The sequence below is a fragment of the Xenopus laevis genome, chromosome 1S, assembly GCF_017654675.1.
Source record: "Xenopus laevis strain J_2021 chromosome 1S, Xenopus_laevis_v10.1, whole genome shotgun sequence".
Lineage (NCBI taxonomy): Eukaryota > Metazoa > Chordata > Amphibia > Anura > Pipidae > Xenopus > Xenopus laevis.
The window spans coordinates 99,516,083-99,536,937 of NC_054372.1; the positions used below are offsets into that span (position 1 = coordinate 99,516,083).

Here is a 20,855-nt window from a genome sequence, read left to right on the forward strand (position 1 = left end):
ACAAGCAAAGGGGAAGTGCAAGTCCTGATATGTTACTGTTTGAGTCACAAGTGCCTGGTGTGTTTTGTTCTATTAGATTTGTTTCCTGTAAAACACACTATTCAAGCGTTCTTGTAAACGGGATTTCCACGCCATTGTATAGAAGCTGTGGGAGGTGAAAGAAAATTGTGTTTATATTATTGCAAAGGTGTATTAGACAAGGGGAATTTCGCCAACCACAGCATTTCTCAGTTAAAACAACTGACGCAAACAAAATCGTACTGTTGCAGGAAAACGTGTTGCACGCAGACTTTTGTTATCATGGGTAGCACAGAACTACTGCAACTAATAATAATACAGTTTATTTGCGCTGTAGGAAAAAAAAACAACAAATATGAAATACATTTTTTAAAATTAATGTATTGGTGGGCCAGTTTTTTAACAAATGTTTTTTAGATTTGCTATTCTTTAAATAAAAACAGAATTGGAATAGAGGTTCTGTAAATAAGGCCCAACAATAGCCACAATAAAAATTAAAATGTAACTTTAAAATATAGTAATCAGTGTATGTACAATTTACAATGTTATAGAGGCGTAGGAGCTGAAGTTCTGGACTTGAAGGTTTAGTACTGTGCTGATATATATATATATATATATATATATATAGTATGTATCTTAGAGAACAGTCTGCAAATGCAAGCAAGATTTGTTACTGGTTTGGAAACCTCGTTTGTTGAATGTGGAAACATTCTGGGTTTGGGACGAGCTTCTTTACTACTGTAAAAAAACATCTAAAATATATATTGTTTTATCTTTTTTAGACGTATATTTAAAAGCACATCATCTCACTGAAATCAAAACAATGTATTGTACGAGAAGGTTAATCAACGTTATGTATGGTTTACAAAACAAATGTATGCCAACATAAAAAAGAAAACTCCATAATGATTTCATAATTAAATGAGTTAATTCAATTAATTAAATTAGATATTTGAAATTGTGAACTAGACTCTCAGGATACATGTTTTTAAAGATGAGAGAAAAGCAGAGTTACAAATTATTTTGACCTTTTATAAATAATAAAAAAAATACCTGTAAGAAAGAGAACGTACTTCAACTCCAAGGCATTATTTAAAATAGTAATCTCACGCATTGTATTCATTTACCCTTTTGTTATGTTCGTTTTTTTAAGAAAGGATTCTTTTATTAGCAGGCCACTTTTTTTTTACATTGTGCTGCTGTTTCTTATTATTATTACTATGTTTTTACAAACGAAACTTCACCATGTTCAAGATATTCAGGGACGAAACACTACATAACTCCTGGATACAAACAGTTGATGCGTACTTTTGATCAAATGTTTAAAGATGTGGGAAAAAGAAGCAAGGCGGATCTTAAAAAATACAAGAAATGTGATAGAAATGCACGTTGTTCTGGGGAGCTCCTGTATTGTTTGCATAAGATAGGTGGTGTCCTTAAAACTGTATCGTTATTAATGCAAATATAGTTTAGGTATATATATTTGTTTTGTATCAGTAAATCATTATGACTTATGAGAACCCCACTTAAAGATAATAATCAGATTGGAATGTTAGTATTTATTTTGCTGTTAGTGTTATGGCTACTCAATTAATTTTATAAATCTTTTAGGAAACCTCATTCTGCATAATCAATTCTACTATTAAAGCTACAAAAAAAGCAGGGCACCGATGAAGCTGAAAGAGTAGTAGTATTATATATATATATATATTTATAAATAATGTATATATTTATATACATTACTATACACCCTTGTCAGCTTTACCGTCTCTATACTTTTGGATGTTTTTAACATGATAAAATATAGATAGAAACATAATGCAGTTTTATACATCTTATACTATTCGTGTAAATCGAGAACCATGTTTTGCAGTATTAAAAATAAGATAAACTCTTGAAAGGCCAGGAAACCATTTACTGTGCTTGTAATGTCCTGCGGTGAATGTATCTGTGTTTTATTCACTTACATTTTTTTTCGCTGGCTAAAAGGTTCTAGTTTTTTTTTGGCATCTTGGGAATTTATTGTAGAGTGCGGAAAAGGATCAAATGTATTGAAGTGTTGCACGCTTGGTTTGGATTTTAGATTGATGCTACTTGCAGAGAAACACTTATTTGTAATTCACCATGGCAGCGAAAACTACATTTGGGATTATGCAGGGGGCGAAAGAAATATATAGAGCTTTCCATAGGAGATGTGATGGGCCTTAGTAGCAGCAGGCTAGAATTGCATGGGAATATTTATATATATATATAATACATATATAATAATACAATAATATAATACATATAATAATATAATTTATATATATATATATATATATATATATATATATATATATATATATATATATATATATATATATATATACTGATAAAAGCATTATTGCAAATAAAAATAGAACACGTGCTGTAAAAGGAAAGAATGCTCAATAAAAAGGAAACCTAGAATTAGCCCAAGACACAATATGTGTGTGTCCGTCTGTATTGTTTATTAATGTTTATATATGAGAGCATTTGAAAACCTACTACACACAGCACATGTGAATGTCAGCAAGCGGCCCCCGATCCTCACACCCCTTCTGCAGTTTCCCTGTCGGATAAAGGACAAGCTGCTATTCTGTTCCACTACATTTCGCCACAGTCCCATTTGTCAATGAACTTGACGCCTCGAAGCTCTTCCTCTGGTTCCCATTGGAAGACAGCTACACAATCAGATCTCAGAAGCTCCCCGACGCCTCCTTCATTCCGCCAATAGGAAGGCGACGATACCCGCCTTCTTCTTTCAGCCAATTGGAAAAGAGAAGAGAGCCGCCGCTCTTCGTTAGTGAATGGCAGCAGATGGTGTGATTGACAGGGTGCCCTCTTGGAGTTCCCGCCTCCTCCCGGCAGAGCTTAGCCAGGAGCGCTGTCCACATGAAGAGAGGTACTGAACGCGGCTGCAGACACTGAATCGCTGAGCAGCAGCAGCCATAGCCGCGGGGCACAACCAGTCAGAGGAGCAACTGGGAGAAGAACAATAGCACTGACCGTGGACACCTTCAGCAGCTCCGTTTAGATCAGAGGAACCGACCACTGACTCCTTAACTGCAGCCCTACAAAGCAAACTATCCCCTCCTGGTATCAAGGCGTTTATCTTGCTCTGGAGAAAACTTCCCAAAACACCGGGGACATCAGAAGCTCTTCCCTCTCACGTGTCCACTGCTTTATCTTTTCCCATACACTGGACTGTGTCCCAACAGAAAGCAATATCACTTTATCGCTAATTCTCTTCTCTCTCCCCGGCTCTGAACTTTTGCCTATACAGTCATCTTTCCTGGAATATACACATATAATATATCTATAGTTAAATATACAAGCTGCGGGACAATCAATATTTCCGTTGGAATATTCAGTCTTCTCCTGGGCAGTAAAACTCCACGTGTAGGCTCCTATATAACAGTAAAACTGCTGAAACTCTTGCTTTTTTTGTTCTTATATTTTATGGATCATCTGGGACCATCAGTTTCTACGCCATGATTCAGCGCGTCCTGGGTGTCCCTTATCCAAAAAATATTGTTCGTGGATTATATAATTTTTTGGAAAAAATCAGAGCCTGAAAAATAATATTTATCCCAGTGTGTCTAGCCATCCAGCTTTCTCTCTCTCTCCCTATATATAGGGACACTGAATTTAAATGAAATGACTGTAGGAGTTGGGTTTGCGCGATTGTCGCTAGTAGGATGCGCTGGCAGCCGCTGATCTCCAGTACCCTTTCCTAAGCCACTGTCCAAAACAGCAAGCAACTCCCCCAACCCAGGGTACTGGTCTGGAGCACGTGTTCTGCAGTCGCAGCATTTTGGGCTGAGCAAGGAGCAGCACTAGGAATCTGGATTCCCTGCCCCTTGGGACTGGATGTGGGTACTGTCGGGTGCAAAGGATCCCTTAATCCATCTCATGTAAAGCCTAGAAGCGCGCCAGTGCAATAGGGAGATTGTCTCAGTGCGACACGGGCTTCCAGCTGGGAATCGCTGCGATGGAAATACACTGTAAGCACGACCCGTTTGCAGCAATGCATAGTAAGTAGGCGGCTTGTTCATTTACCTGACCTCATGGACCCCATTGCCTCCTGTCTGTTACACACCTGCCTGTGGCTTCCACGTGGAGTATCTGGGGGCTTATGTTCATGAGCCGTCATACATTCTAAGCATGGCGCACTAGCAGCATATCATCTATCGATCTTTCCATATCCATATATCTATATATAACAGTAATAATTATATTAACAGGCATGTACGGTTCGATAAAGTGCTACAATACGAATTGAGTGCATTTATACAACTATTTAAAAAAAAAATGATATTTACAACGTTTGACAAAAAGTGTCAATAATTAAGATCAGCTTTTGCAGGATTTTCTACTGGACGTTTTTCTAACACACCCTTTGCCATATCCTATAACTTATTTCTGCTCATGATTCTGCTTTCTAAAGACAAACGATAATGTCGGAGTTATTTACAAAAACAAAAAATATTCCCAATCAATTTGCTTTTAGTAGAACCTAAATTGTTTATTACAGCAGCGCATCATTACAATAAAAGCCTTAAAGCCAGCACGTGGGGACACTACGTATATATATATATATATATATATATATATATATATATATATATATATATATATATATATATATATGTTCCCTATATATATATATATGTTCAGTATGTTTTCACTGTTAAAATCAGACCGGATCTCTGCTAGTTCTAGTTCTGGATAAAAATGAAATAAGGAACTAAGAGGGAGAGAGTGTGGAGCTGTTTGGGGAGTCTCAGTAACTGCTCTTTTTTAATATATCTCATCTCAGCGGAGGAGCAAACGCTCAGTAATAAAGGCAAAAGTGAAATGACCGATTTTTCTTGTTGTTTCCTATACACTTCAGGCTCATTAATCCGGCAGTTTATTAGGAGGCCTCTTGGTTATGCATTATTTCGATGAATCAGTGGAAATCGAGGGAGCTTTTTTTTAAATAGGGCCCATTTGCTGCTTATTGGTGGGCAAAGGCTTTATGCTGTTCTGTGAATTCACATCTGTAATTAATCATTGCATTCATTTAATCATTTCAGTTTATTAATACTCACTGTGTACATCATATCTGTCTATATTATGCATTTATATTTTTCTTCTCTGTTACTCTCCCCTTTTAACGGCAAAAATCAGGAATATATATATATATATATATATATATATATATATATATATATATATATATATATATATATATATATATATTCCTTTGTACCCCTCAGGACCCCCACAAGCTGTATATCAATACGAAGTAAATGCTGTGTCCCCAGGAAAAAAAAAGTGCACAAGTTGTGTGAGCTTCCCTGGTGAGACAGCTCAGTAGATAGAGAGTCACTCATGCAACACATTCAGCTGATGTGCCTTTTACTTACATGGGCAAGTTGTCTCTCCGCTTGGCACAGAACAAAGGCTGGGTCAGGCTGTGCATTTTCGATTTTCTCAGCTTGTCACTAGATCCCATCCTGATGATTTAAATCCTCCAGTTTTGCTCATGTAGCTACAGCGTGGCAATAAATGCATTTAATTGCACTGTCATGTGCACCTACTTCTGTAAAGGAACAGACACCTTTAACATTATTAATGATCGACACGATTACAACAACAAAAAATCCTCAAAAAACATCACTTGAAGTTGAACTTTTGTAATTTAAATATAATTATTCCCTGTACTTAAATATTGGCATATTGTGTTGAAATTCGGGAAACGTTGCCTGCATTATAGAGAGAAACATAGGAGCAATAACCACGTAATTAATTAATGAATATACGTATAGAAAACGAACACGTAAAAAAATGGAATAAAAATGAAGTCCATCATCAACAAAGTGTTTGATAAAAAGATAAAGACAAAGCAGAATATGCCTCATTGAAGTGCAGTGGCAACACGCCTTTGTGTAAAAGTTGTCGAGCTTGGGGAAACTGTGCACAAGTTACAATATATTCCCTTTTATTGTCTATCTATTCATCCATCTGTCTATGCTTCTATCTGTAGTACATTTTAGCTCCAAACATGCCATTAACTGAAACTCTGACTCAGGCTTATTTTGGCGACAATTTTAGGTTCCAATCCCTGGAAGCGTTAAAGCTGCACAGCGATAGAGCAGGGACGTTCCCTTTAGTAAACTATGTATTGATCAATAAAGTTTTCCTTCTCCGCTTTGCTGGTACGAAATCAGTACACCAGATTCTTATTATTTACTTCTAATTGTCATAATGCCTTTGATGGGATAAACCAACTCACCAAATCTTTTTAGGGCCACTGGGAGGGGCAAGAACTGATTTGCTTTAATATTATGACGTAGAATAACCGTTTTTGATTTACTGATTTATTTAATTAGTTTCATACATAATACGTATATATATATATATTTTTTTTTACAATAGGGGGTATTTATTATAATGCGCAAGTTTTAGAGAGTCATGTAACAAAAATTACATCACTACTCACCGTTTCTAACCGATGACATCACTAGTCACCGTTTATAAGGTTATAATTTACAAGATATTCATGGCTTTTGTGTATATATATATATATATATATATTTATATATATATATATACACAAATACAAGAGTCCTCTGCACTCAACCCATTATCAATTTATTTAAGACAGAGACATTTTGTGCATACTGCAACTGAAAAATGCCTTACCCTTTAAACAAAACAGGGATTGTTTGTCCATATATTGTAATATATTTTATATATATATATATATATATATATATATATATATATATATATATATATATATATATATATATGCACCCACTTTTCTTCTGTCATTAATTTAATGAACTGCTACAAAGGAAACCACAGTGGAGAACTAAATACTGTATGTATATATATATATATATATATATATATATATATATATATATATATATATATATATATATATATATATATTTATATATATATATATATATATATATATATATATATGTATATATGTATATCTAAATATATATATTTCTAGTCCTCAATATATCAGTTTATTTCCCATTAGAAATCAGCTCACTGTGAGCATTCCATCTAAACCACATCATCAATGAAAAGCTAAATAAAAATACCACAAGAAAACCCCCCAAAGCCCGAAAAATATAAATTGTAACCATGTAAAATGTGAAATATGGCTTTGTAATAAGGAGAAACCCATGTTGTGACTTTGGCTGATTGCCACTGAAAGTGTTTAACTTACAGGATTCGAGTTAATTACCATTTTGATTATTAAATGCATCCTCAAGGGGTTAGATTTCTGCCCTCAACGGAAGCCCTGCTGTTACTGAAGTGTGCCACATGAACTAGCCAGCTCATAAAGGGAAATGTGCCCAAGCACCCTCAGTGGATCGCTCATGCCTTCCAGTCTCTGCCCCGTGCACACAAATACTTCCATGTAGTCTAATTAAATCACTTGCACTTGTTTCAGCTTTGAAAATAACTTTAGTGAAAACCGGGCCATTAAACAAAACAAAAAGCAGTACTAAGTGATGCTCATTAAAGGGGCTCCGGCTTCCAAACCAAGATGCCCACATAAAACAGAAACCACTAATATACCCATCACAGTTACCGGTTTCTTCAAAAAGTTTGAATAAATACAATTTTCTATGCTGAAATCCAGCTTTTTAACAGTTCTTCTCTTTATACATCATTTGAAATCCTGGCAGGGTAGGAGGGACTAAACACTGATGTTACAAATTGTAACAACTTCTCCACAGCTTACAGACAGCATGCAGGAACTACATAACCCACAATGCATTGCACTGTGATGTTCCTTTCCTTATTGAAATCACATGTGCAGGGAATTGTGTGGTTTGGAGGATGCAGTCTAAGGACAGCTGGCTGCTGATACAAAGTAACAGTAGTCAGTCAGCTCAGCAAAGTAGTCAGTTGCTTAAAATTATGTTTACTTTTCAAAAAAGCTTAAGTCATGTTTTTGTAGAGTTCCCCTTTAACACTTACCAGAACTAGGGGTAGTAGAAGAGGCACGTGCCTAAGGCACAAGCTTGGGGGCACCAGGCATGTACCTCATAAGTAGCCTTCCCCTAGTCTGCCACAGAAAAAATAGACACACGCTCATCCTCCTTTGCACACGGCCGTGGGGATGGGGGGGGGGAATACATATATATATATATATATATATATATATGAGCAGGTATCCCAAATACCCAAATATGCAACCATGCACCTGCTGCTGGCTTTTGTCTATGGCACAGGTTATGACACAATAGCTTATAATTATACCAATCAAATACCTAGGCAAATGTTTTCAAAGCAATGAAAAAAAATCCAACTGGTAACAATCAATTTATTATCATTTGCTACATTTACATGAAAGAAGTAAAACAAAAAAAATGTTACTAAGTTCAAGTTTCAAAACAAGTACAATTTTAATACTATTGAACTGCCCCTACTTCTTTGTGCAATTGAATCCTCTGTGAAGGAACAGACTAGTGGTTAGGGGAGAGCAAACTTTTATGTCCAGTACAGTTCTGCAGTAAAATAATTTCAGGAAGAATTTTATTTGTGAATCGGTGCTAGAATTTTTGTGGCCAAAAAACCCGCAGATGTCATTGTTATCCACCCCTTGCCGTCAACATCAACCACTGATTTGGAAGATTTCTGGTCTGAGCAACTGGCAAAAACATATGATATTGATAGAAAAGTCATTGATAGAATGTGTCCCCTGCCACTTGCAATAAGATTTATCACTGCTCTGGTGGCCACAAGGGGGCACAGACCTAAGTGCCACTGCACTCCCAGAAGTTACACCACTGTGGAAGACCTATTTTCTATAATGTAATATCACCTTCCCGTTGACTATGACTATGCATTTCATCATGCAGCTTTGGAAATTTGCAAGTTTTCTCATTATTCTTATGGTCAGCCCCCAGAAAAATTGAGCCAATCAGCAGCAGACATAGTATTTACCGTAGCAGCAGCAGCAGTAGCAGCAGCAGCAGCAGCAGCAGCAGCAGCAGCAACAGCAAGGCACGTCCTTACAGTTACTATTGATATTTATGTACTTCCTTAAATTTTCTCTCTCTCCTATAAATCAGATTGCTTATGCTGTATCCTGCCAAGCACTTTCTTCAGCGAGGGGACTTGTCATGGAATATTGATGTTCCCTTGATCACGTGTTTGCACAGCCACTGCATACATTGCATTAGTCAGCGGGCATAGTGTAAAAATAGGTGAGTGGTTACACAGCAAAACCAGGTGGCTTTTTCTCTACTGAAATGCTGCAAATAACATTTATTTGCTAAGGTTTCCCTGCCTGCATATTCTATCATTGAGAAAGGGAGCATGAGAGAGGGAAAATGTTAGTCCGCACTCTTCCTCTCGGCTCCTTTTATTTCATTACATTCACCAACTTTCTATGTTTATTGGTACCTTACAGACTCTCAGGTTTATTGTAGTAGAGTAGAGTGTCAAATGAATTTACACGTAATAAAACAGAGTAACTAATGAAGCGGAGGACCCCTGCAGGGGTGCCTGGATTGGGGGTCAGGAGTCAAATTTTACCATTTCTCGAGTGGGAAGAAATATTTATTGATCCACTGAGGAATCATAATCAGTTATTAGTAGCCAATGATTTCCAGGCATACACATTGATTATAACTCCTATTAATAACCATATTACCACCGGGATTTAAAAGGTCACACATCTACATTGCATTTTGGGTGAAAACAAAGCATGGCAGCTACTCATGTGAAACCCAGATTAAATGAAGGTTGATATTCCCTGATCAATTTGGAGCCTGATTTGATTATTTTTTTCTAATTCAGAGCTACAGCAATTCGCTAAGGGAACTGTGCAGTTTTTATTGTTTCATATTTCCAGTGCCAATAGGGCATATTAGAATTGTATTAACTGTAGAAGTAAAAAATAACAGGTACCTGCTATGTGTTAATACAGGTATGGGACCTGTTATCCAGAATGCTAGGGAAACGGGGTTTTCCAGATAATGAATCTTTCCATAATTTGGATCTTTATACCTTAAGTCTACTAGAAAAGAATTTACTCATTGAATAAATCCAATAGGCTGGTTTTGCTTACAATGAGGTTTAATTACATCTTAGTTTGGATCAAGTTCAAGGAACTATTTTATTATTACAGAGAATAAGGAAATTATTTTTAAAAATTTGTATTATTTGAGTCTATGGGAGATGGCTATTCCATAATTTGTGACTGTCTAGATAATGAGTTTCTGGATAACAGATCCCATACCTGTATTAGTAAATTAATAACAATCAAGGGGAAAATTACCTCTATCCACTAAGCTGAAATATGTGGTCCTAAATATTCTAACTACTACTACTACTACTAACTACTACCACTACTACTACTACTACTACTATACTAAGCAATATATTTACAATTCTTAAAAATGGGCAGTTTTTATTGGTCCACATTTACAGGACTAAAAACTCTTTATATAAGCACTATTAGCACTGGAATTTCAAATTTTTAATGCTTTATGGGTGAAACGATGCATTTTGGGTGTCATAATGTCAAATATGTTAAAAAAAAGAGGACTAATAATAATGGCATTCTCTACTAATTGCTTAGATTTGTAAAACTACTTGCACAATATCTTTGTTTTTTGTAATGTAATTCCGATTCCTTCTGAATGCATTGATATCAGGAAGTTGCATTGTTCTTGCATACAGTGTGCTTAAATGAGAACTAAAGCTTAACTATAGAAGTAGCTAGAAATGTTGTTCATTATGTTTTGGGCTTCTGTACAAGCCTAAGGCAACCACAGCCCTTTAGCAGTAAAGATCTGTGTCTCCAAATATGCCCCAGTAGCTCCCCATCTTCTTTTCTGCCGATTCACTGCACATGCTCTGTGCTGCTGTCACTAGAAATGTCACAATATAAGGCTGATTAGTAATTAATACAGATAATTACTAAATGGCAGCTTAGATACCAGTACAACTAGCATCAGAATACAATAATCAGCCCTGTAGCATCAGCTTATATTAAAGGCCAACCTCATTTTCTGCTTGATAATTTGTGACAACTCCTAAACTTGGCTTCTCAACAGCCTTTCAGACCCCACTGAGCATGTGAGTGTTGCAGACACTTTCCAAGATGGTGACCTCCTGTGACAAGTTTGAAGTTCTGGATCATTGCTGCTATTGAGAAGCTGAAACTTTTGGCTGGTGCAATAAGTTCAGTATATAAAATATGGCATTTTTAGAGTTTAGTTCTCCTTTAAGTACTGTATTGTTATTGTTACTCAAACTTGGTTATTTGGTGCTCCCTCTGCAACATAGGTGATTTTTAAGGCATTTTCATTTACTGGTCAAGCTTATGCTAATATTGTATAAGGGCTTGAAACACATGTGGATGTATGGTTTTTATTTATATAAAGCAAGGTGTATGATACAAATTCAGTAGTGTATTGTCTGTAGCCTGAAACCTGTGGCTGACCAGGAGGTAGAATGCCATCACAAGTAGGTATTATAGCATACTTTTTTTGAGTGAACAGAACTTTCTTTCTCTGCATACTTTATACTTTGCAAAAGGAGCATGGCATATCTATAAACCTACTTAACTGAAGTCATTGTAAAAGCTGTAGAGGTAGAGAAATTGGTATAATCTTACAGTCTCCATGTCCTGCGCAGTTTAGCTGGCTGCAGTGTTGAGTCCGGGAGGATGGGATTGTTGGGCAACCTGTGCAAAAATGAACACACAGTGCTTATTTGTGACCTATACTGACACTCTATGAGGAAAGGTATGAACCTTGGCATCAGTGTGTTCAGGGTCGGACTGGCGGGACACCGGGAAAAAACCTGGTGAGCCCGCGGCTCTTGTGGGCCCCACAGACCCAGATCCACAATTTGCCGACTCCTTCCTGCCGCAAAAACATAGTGCACACAAGCGATGCGGCTGGGAGACGGGGGTTCCGGAGGGGAGCCCTGGACAGCAGCCCCGGTGGGCCCAGTGACCCCAGTCTGACCCTGAGACTGTTGGCAAAAAGCGGCACCTGGAAACTTAAATGGCCAAAATTCCAGTTTTTAAAAAGGAATTTCACTTCTTTAGGTTCACAAAGTACAATTGCTACCATCTACCTTCACCCGCAACATCATTTTTAATAAGTGGGCCACAAATTATGGCTATTATCATTACAGAGTGGGAGCTCAGCAGTATTAGCAAGCAGGCCTTTAATATGGATAGAAAAAGGAACATCTTAATAGTACAGACTCCATTGATGAGGAGGGCACAGGAAACTATAGACAGCAGATTGACAGCCATTTTTCTTTCCTAACCTCCATAGTTGTTCTTGGAGTAAAGGGTACTGAGCTCCTTTATTATGGAATCATGAAATATTGTGATGAGTGAAGTAGCATTGGGGTCAATGAGTGTTTTGTCACCATGGTGAATATTTTCGTAGTGAAATGTTGCCATAGTTGAGCAAAAATATTTGATAAACAAACAAAATTTTGCTCATCACTAATGAAACTTGTTATACACTAAATTGGTAGTATTTTGACAAAGTATTTTGCTTTGCCATGGCATAAGAGAACCAACTGACTTTCAGAAGTACTTTGGGATTATGGTTTATTGGTACCATTTAGTCTAAAGTGTGCACTACAGTGGTACCTAGTAAATATTTATTGCAACACAAATCATGCTACTTTCTCTTTTGATTTAAAATTTGTCACATGCATGTTAGTCTTTATTTTTTTTGTACCCAAGGAAGAGGTTATCACATTAAAACATTCTGGATGAGTCTCGAAATTAAAAAGATTTGTTATTGAATTACAGTAAGGGGCACATTTACTAAGCTCGAGTGAAGGATTCAAAGTAAAAAAACGTTGAATTTCGAAGTATATATTTGGGTACTTCGACCATCGAATAGGCTACTATGACCTTCGACTACGACTTCGATTCAAACTAAAAATCATTTGGCTATTCGACCATTCGATAGTACTGTCTCTTTAAAAAATACTTTGACTACATACTTCGGCAGTTTAAACCTACCGAGGTACAATGTTAGCCTATGGGGACCTTCCCCATCACTTTTCTAAGGTTTTTTTGATCGAAGGAAAATCCTTTGATCGATCGATTAAAATCCTTCGAATCGTTCGATTCAAAGGATTTCATCCTTCGATCAAATGATTTTTCCTTTGATCGTAGGACTTGCGGTAACATGCTGGGGACATAATAGTCAGCCTGGTTGATCCTATGACATTTCTGTAAAATCTGAGTGCAGCAGCTATTTTCAAGTAATTAAAGATGATGAATTTCTAATAGTAGCTCTTTTGAATTGTCCACTGTCATGCTCTTTATTTGACCAATAATTTGGTCATCCAGTTTATATTACTATCTTGACTCATTAGTACTTGGTTTTGCTTCCAATAAGGATTAATTATATCTTAGTTTGGATCAAGTGCACATTAATGTTTTATTATTACAGAGAAAAATGGAAACATTTTTAGAAATTTGGAGTCTATGGGAGACAGCCTTTCTTTAATTTGGAGCTTTCTGGATGATGGGTTTCTGGAAAACCGATCCCATAACCATATTATTACTAACTTACCAAATGGATGTTTGCCACTTGCTAGCTTCCCAACTAAATGAATTAATAAAAATTAATTTTGGCCAATATTTTAGTCCCTCGACTGCGTATTGCCCATTGAAAGCCTTGTTTGGGATGTTCTGATAAACAAAAAACAGCCATGTGTGATGGAACCAAGAAACAGTTGATACAGAATATTTAGCAGTTCTCAGGGTACCTGGAATAAGGATTTGTATAACTCTAATACATTTGAATTAAACTAGTTATGTTTATAAATTGACACGATCAAAGATTGCACTTTAACCTCCAGTATAGTTTATGATCAGAAGTACCACTAGGGTTAAAATTCACAACTTCAGCACCCAATAAACCATTTGTTTTGTGGTGGTACTACAGGTTAGAAAGTGAAAGCAAATATATGACTGGTTGCTATGCGCAGAAGCACTGGTGCAGCTTAGTATCTACGTTTGTAAATCAGCACTGGAGTCTTGACTGCAGTTGTTGTTTGACCAAAGTTTTATGGGGTAACTCAGGCAGTCCTGTGAGTGTGTTGAAGATCACAAGAAATAAAGTAAAATGACCAATTAAAGTAAAATACTGATAAAGGAAAAGGAGAGCCAGCTATGGTAATATTGTAATAACAATAGGCTAGCAATTCATTCACAACATTTTCTATGTACCTTGAAATCTTCTCCAGCAACCATGTTGCCTTTTAAGGGTTATGTTATAAAAGTCACTAAATTTGCCCAGGAGCAGTAACCCATGGCAACCAATTAGTAGCTTTAAAAGCAAACATCTTAGTGATTGCTTTGGGTTACTGCACGCAGGCAAACTCAGTGTCTTTAATTACATATGGGGGTAAGTGTTGTTGGTTGAATTCACACCATTTTCATTATATCCCTCCATCTCCTTCATCCCAGGAGTATGTGCAGTGCTCCATGACTGGTCCATATACATGCTATATTCGCATTACATTTCCAGAGCTTAAGAGATGGTGGGAGAGGTAAGAGACACTTGCACAGAAACATGAGTGAAACACATGCAAAGTTTACAGGTCCTGTTCCAAGATGACAGCCATGATTGTTCTATTTGTAAGAAACAAGTAACATTTTTCAAAAAAATGGTGTTTAGGAGGCAGGGTGATAGAGAGTTTAAAGGGGAAATGCTACTTTTGGAGGCTACCCTGTTCTGTACATTATTGCTCAGATGTATTTTAAATTCAATCCATGTAATGTTGTCTTGAAAAGGGCAAAATGAAAGAAATTGTTGCCAAGGTTTGTTGTTATTTCTTGGAGCTCACAGAGCTATTGCTTACAGATATACACAGGGTCAGACTGGGCTGGTGGGACACTGGGTAAAAACCCAGTGGACGGCAGCCCTTGCGGGCCCTGTCGACCCAGACCTTCACCCATGCGCTGCCTGCACCGCTGCCCCTGCTGCCTCTTGCTCTTCCATCTTCTGGACCTGACTGAGAGAACAGGTATGCACAACAGTGCGGGGTGCCAGTATGGGGGTTGCAGCAGCGCGGAGGGCCCAGAGGGAGGTTGCAGGGGCCGCAGGGGGTTGCACTGGCATGGGGGACCTGGAGGGGGGTTGTGGCTGGGGACCCAGAGGGGGATGGGAGCCCCTGTGTTGGAAGCCCCATTGGGCCTCAGACCCTCCAGTCCGATACTGGGTATACATATAAACTTATTATGTTTTTGAATCCTTTAATGAATAAATACAGTAATAGAGCTGTATTTCATTATTTAGCAGCATGGTAAAATAATCTGTAAGAAATAGTTTTGTTTAAATAAAATACATTGCCATATCCCACATCATTGCTTTGCAGAGAGCTTTCCTACGCCAGTGCCTGAAATCTGCCACAGTATAATTTATATTTATAGTGCAGATGGTGATTATTGAAAAAAAAAAAAAAGATACTCAGGTTGTCAAGGTCCTACATGTCAAATGTTCTCATTTACTAGACCAATTTGGTGTAAAAATGGCTTTGTAAATTACATAGGCTTCCTTATTATAATGAATAGCTGATTAGTAATTGATATGTAATCATGAAATTATTTCCACTTGTAAACACCATTAAAAATCAGTATAATCTTTTTCAGAATCAACGCACACAGGAAAAAAACGACATGTAGGCACGATATGTTATGCATAGCCACAAAGGACAAAGACTCTGTTTCTGAAATGTTGCTGTCACAAGCTGCATTTGTTTTTCATTTTTTCTTACAGTTGAAGCATTTGGCACTCAGCAAAAAAGTCATTTTTTTGTACATTTTTTTTACTCTTACAGCGGGAAATATGTTGAATTGTAATAGCCCTAGATGCTGAATATTTTTTATTTACTGGAGCAATTTAGACCTAAAATAGGTTTGTTAATTACCTAGGTCTACTCATAATCTATATAATTCATAGGTGATTATGAGATTATTTCCACGTACCCATTAAAAGTTAGCTGGTTTTTGTTGTAAGAGATGAAGGCAGAAAAAATCTAATAAGGGACTAATTTTGCTGAATTGTACTAGTGTAGTTACCCATAGCAACCAAACAGTAATGAGTTTTAATTAGATTATACAATTTAGAGAATGAAAGCAGATATCTTATTGGTTATTATAGATAAAGTTACAAATGCAGTTGAGCACTTTAGTAATTCAGTAGCATAATTTCCATGTGTTAATTAGTATTGTTACTATACTTAAACCCAATACTTTTACTCGTCATTTTATAGCAGAAATTTCTCTTACTCAAAGTATAACCTATTCTGGTCTTATTTCTGTACTTCCGCTTAGGCACATGGACTACAGAACTTCTCACATATTTTATTCTTTTTCATGTTGTGATGTTTCTTTCATACCTTCACCTATTGCAAAATAAACCCCAGTCATTTTTTAAAGGGCAAAACTATATTGTTCTTTTCCTTTTTTTTGTAACAGTGGTTATATTTTGTAGAAAGATGCACAAACTTTGGTGACACAGTGTGTCAGACTTTTTCTGAGATGTCAGTGACTGTTTTTTAAAAAGCTAAATTCTTCTTCCATTCCTTAGAGACAATACAAAATGTTTACCTCCAAGTTTATCAGAAACTTCACTGTTTATTTCACAGATATCTCTCTAATGATAAATAAAAGGGGAACTTGTTTCAACACACAGGCTTAACGTTTTTTTCAGAAATACATTTTTACAAATTTTAATATAGTTTGGGTTATAAATGTTTTGAGTTTTGAGTGTGCTGTCTCAACCCGTAATTCTTTTTTTTTAGCAACACAAATGTCTATTAGAGGCTTATAATTCTTCTTAGGCATTTAAGGAGAGCAGGCAAGCTCAGTGGGGAAGGGAATTTTTTTATATTGCGCTTTTCTTTCTCGAGGCTCAAAGCACTTTTTACAGCAAGCAAGGCCGCCACTAAAAGTGCACTATGTAGTCTGGAAATCAGAAGATAAGGGGGTTTATGTAATAAAAGGCACTACGTTCGCACAAGAGCAGTAACCCATAGCAACCAATCAGCAGGTAGCATCTACAGGTCACCTGTTTAAAAGCAAACATCTTATTGGTTGCTATGGGTTACTACTCCTGGGCAATCTTAGTGCCTTTTATTACATTTAGGGGTAACTGACATGTGCAGGGTCACAAGTAGTTGCCACAGGGAATCTAACCAGGGTCTTTAGCATGAGATCCCACATTAAAGGCTGATCACATAAATGAACAGTAACACCAAAAAATGAAAGTGTTTAAAGGAATGGCAATATAATGTATTGATGCCCTGCACTGGCAGAACTGGTATGTTTGCTAAAGAAATTCTACCATAGTTTATATAAACAAGCTGATGTGTAGCCATAGGGCAAATATGCAAGCATAGGACACACAGTAGATAATAAATAAGTTCTGAAGAAGCCTATTCTATATCACAGAGCATATCTGTTATGTGCTATATATCCTGTGCCTTTTCTCCTTTTTCAGCTTTGAATGGCTGCCCCCATATCTACACAACAGCTTGCTTATATAAACTGTAGTAGAGTTTCTTTAGCAAACACACCAGATATACCAGTACAGCACAATCTGAACATTTTTTTGGTGTTACTGTTCCTTTAACCTCTAGGACAGCTTCTCTTCTTTGTGTTCCCCTTGTAGGTGATTCCTCTTATCAAAGAAACAGAGCTGATTATGGCTAGAATTAGAATCATGCTCTAAAATATCAGAAATTATGATTTTAAGTAAATTATTATTACTGTACAGTCAATTAAAACAGATTCATGAATCTCTCTAGCTAATAAGATAGATGTTAACCACCCTTGACAATATAGTGAGTAGAAAACACAGGGAATTTACTTTTGGTAGGGTAGTTAATATGTTGGTTACTCGGTTAATAATAATGTTTTTTCTGATGATTTTTGATTACTACTTCATCATTAAATGGGCCCTACATTTTTAAAAAATCTTTAAATTCCACTAGTTTGTGGTACAATTATCTATTTTTATTTAGCTGCTATAGCCATAAGATCCAAAAGTATTTTTCTTGTATAAATGGCTTGGAATTTACATAATCCAATATAAAGGGGTTTGGAGTAGGGCTTGGTCTGTTTAAGCACAATAAACAATTCCAAGTCTGGCTTAGTTGGTTTCTGTATTTAAAGGAGAAGGAAAGGTTAAAACTAAGTAAGCTTTAAGGTCCATCTAAGTAATCAGAAAGGTCCATCTAAATATACCAGTAAACCCCCAGTAGTGCTGCTCTAAGTCCCCTGTCAAAAGAAACACTGCATTTCTTTCCTGCTATTGTGTACACATGGGCTTCTGTATCAGACTTCCTGCCTTCAGCTTAAACTTCATTGCCCTGGGCAAGAGCATGCTCAGTTTGCTCCTCTTCCCCACCCCCCTCCCTTCTCTACTGTAATCTGAGCCCAGAGCAGGGAGAGACTCAGGCAGGAAGTGATGTCACACCACATTAATACTGCAGCTCCTATCCTAAAAAAACAGAGAGTTTCTAGAGCTTTTTACTCAGGTATGGTAAAACATTCTACAGAATAAATATAGCATTCTAGCTTGCACTATTGCAGCTAATCTATTGGCAATAAAATGCCTCCGTAGCTTTCCTTCTCCTTTAAACCCCTTGCATTTTTGTGAATTATTATTATGTAGTCCTGAAAAATAGATATATATAATACTTAATCGTATGTGCTAGTTATTAAGGCATTTCAAATGGTGTTTACATTGTTCTTCAATTCTACTGTATAGAAAAGCTCCTCCAATCAGTACAGGCCAGGGAACATCACTGGCTGTACAGCAGGTGTGTCAAAAAGGTAGATTGGGATCTACAACTAGACCTTAAGTTGTTGATCAGTATATTTCCAGACATAGTCAACAAACAGCTTGTCTAGATCACCCTCCTGTTTCACTCAGATATTTCTTCTGTTACATAAGAAATAAATAAGAAACAGTTACATAAGATATTGTGTTTTCATTTATGTAGCAATATAAATTCTCTCATGAATCAATATAATATTTTCCATGGAACAAAATGCTAACAATGTTATTATGGACATATGGGCACTCCTGCTGTACAGGCACAAGTTCTCTGAAACATGCTGCAGTTACAGTCTTATTAATGTAGTATATCATTGACAACAGGAATTCAAAAATGTATTTGGTACACAAACAAGCCTCTAGCAGGTCATATAACATGAAGTGTGAAAGAGCTTTTATCATGAACCATTTAGTCTGTAAGTACCACAATAAAAGGGAAACTTACAACAGAGTAGCTGGAGTGTATAACATATTATAATTATTGATATTTCTGCTAAGGTGTAGGCTACATGGGTGAAACAAAAGAATGTAGCTGAATATTTGGAAAGACCTTTCTTCCCATACAGACAGCATTTCCCCAAAAAGCTATGTTGCTGCAGATATACTAAGTTTTTCACCCTATAACTTCCCATAGTCCTGAGACATGAACAAAAAACAGATGATTAGTCCTGATGGTATTACCTATGTCATGCCATAATTAAACTCTGTAGGGCATACCTGCCAACATACACACTACTCACCCATCACTAATACAACCTATTATGATTCAGTTGCTAGACTATACTCATTTATTGCCCTCTGTTTTTTTTTTCTCCCCATTTATTTTCCTTGTATTTTTTGTTTGTACCGGTTCCAAAAGATGAAATGAAGCTCAATTGTGATTACTGCACTTCAGCATAAAAAACATGACTCTTAACTTGGGGGTTTCCTGAATTGTGATGGATTTGGCAAATAGAGCTTGCAAATTGAAGAAGTGTCAGATACTGTATTGTCTACTAAAGCTGATAAAGTATTTTCTTGCATCAAAATGGCATGAACTGGAGGGACAGAAACATCATTTTTTTCTTTCTATATCACAGTTTGGGTTGTTTTTTTTCTAGTAAAGAAAAGGGGGAAAGTAACAGTCTAAAATTATGTTGATGGAAGTGGAAGAAAGGCATATTTCATCTGAAGCAACATACCCATATTTGTTTTTTACTGTGGGGGTGGTGAAACTGTGGGATGTCTGGTGAAGATGTAATGGTAGACTCACGTAATGCCCTATGCATGGATAGGCATAGAATTCAGAGGCACAGTTGTTGCTATATAAATGTATACTGTATGAGAATAAATTTATATATATATATATATATATATATATATATATATATATATATATATATATGTTTTTGTGTATGTGAAGGTTTGTATGTATGTTTGTTTATGTGTGTTTGTGTATGTATATATCCATGTATATATATATATACACACTGTTGCCAAGAAAGTTTTCCCCCTTAATGTTGTTCAGTAATGATGGGAGATGCACTAAAGGGTAGAATTTGATAGATATTTGTCTTTTTCAGTTGAACTTTACAATGTATCTATACATATCATTACTTCTGTACCCACATAATTAGTATCTTATTGCCCTCCAAGTTTTATCAACTACAACTCCTATCATGCCATGAAATATACATTATTTTATTTATAAAGCACTGCTAGGATTCGTGACACTGTGCAATTTTACGATATAGAAAAATATAGCGTATGCAAACATTAGAAATAATAAAAAAGTATACACATACAGAAATTAAGTGTCATGTAGTAAGAGACACAGTAGCAAGAAATTTCTTGTCCTGTAGAGCTTACATTATAATTCAAATGTGTGATTTTGTTGTTTACTTAGGGTGGTATGAAATGTTAACAACTATTTTTTTTCAAAATGATATAGCATTCTGTAGCAAGTACTGT

At 36.3% G+C, this 20,855-nt stretch overlaps 1 protein-coding gene across 4 annotated transcripts in view; it reads left to right on the forward strand.

Moving 5' to 3' along the window:
- The first annotated feature begins 2,830 nt into the window (after positions 1–2,830).
- LOC108703726 (paired box protein Pax-5-like) overlaps positions 2,831–20,855 on the forward strand; it is a 133,610-nt gene continuing 115,585 nt past the window's right edge. For 3 of the 4 annotated variants that reach the window (XM_018239937.2, XM_041579984.1, XM_041579985.1), the window contains exon 1: positions 2,831–4,073. In XM_018239937.2, the coding sequence (XP_018095426.1) occupies positions 4,031–4,073 (43 nt within the window). In that variant the 5' untranslated portion in view covers positions 2,831–4,030. The remainder of the gene's footprint in view (positions 4,074–20,855) is intronic. The other variant, XM_041579986.1, reaches the window with a different exon arrangement.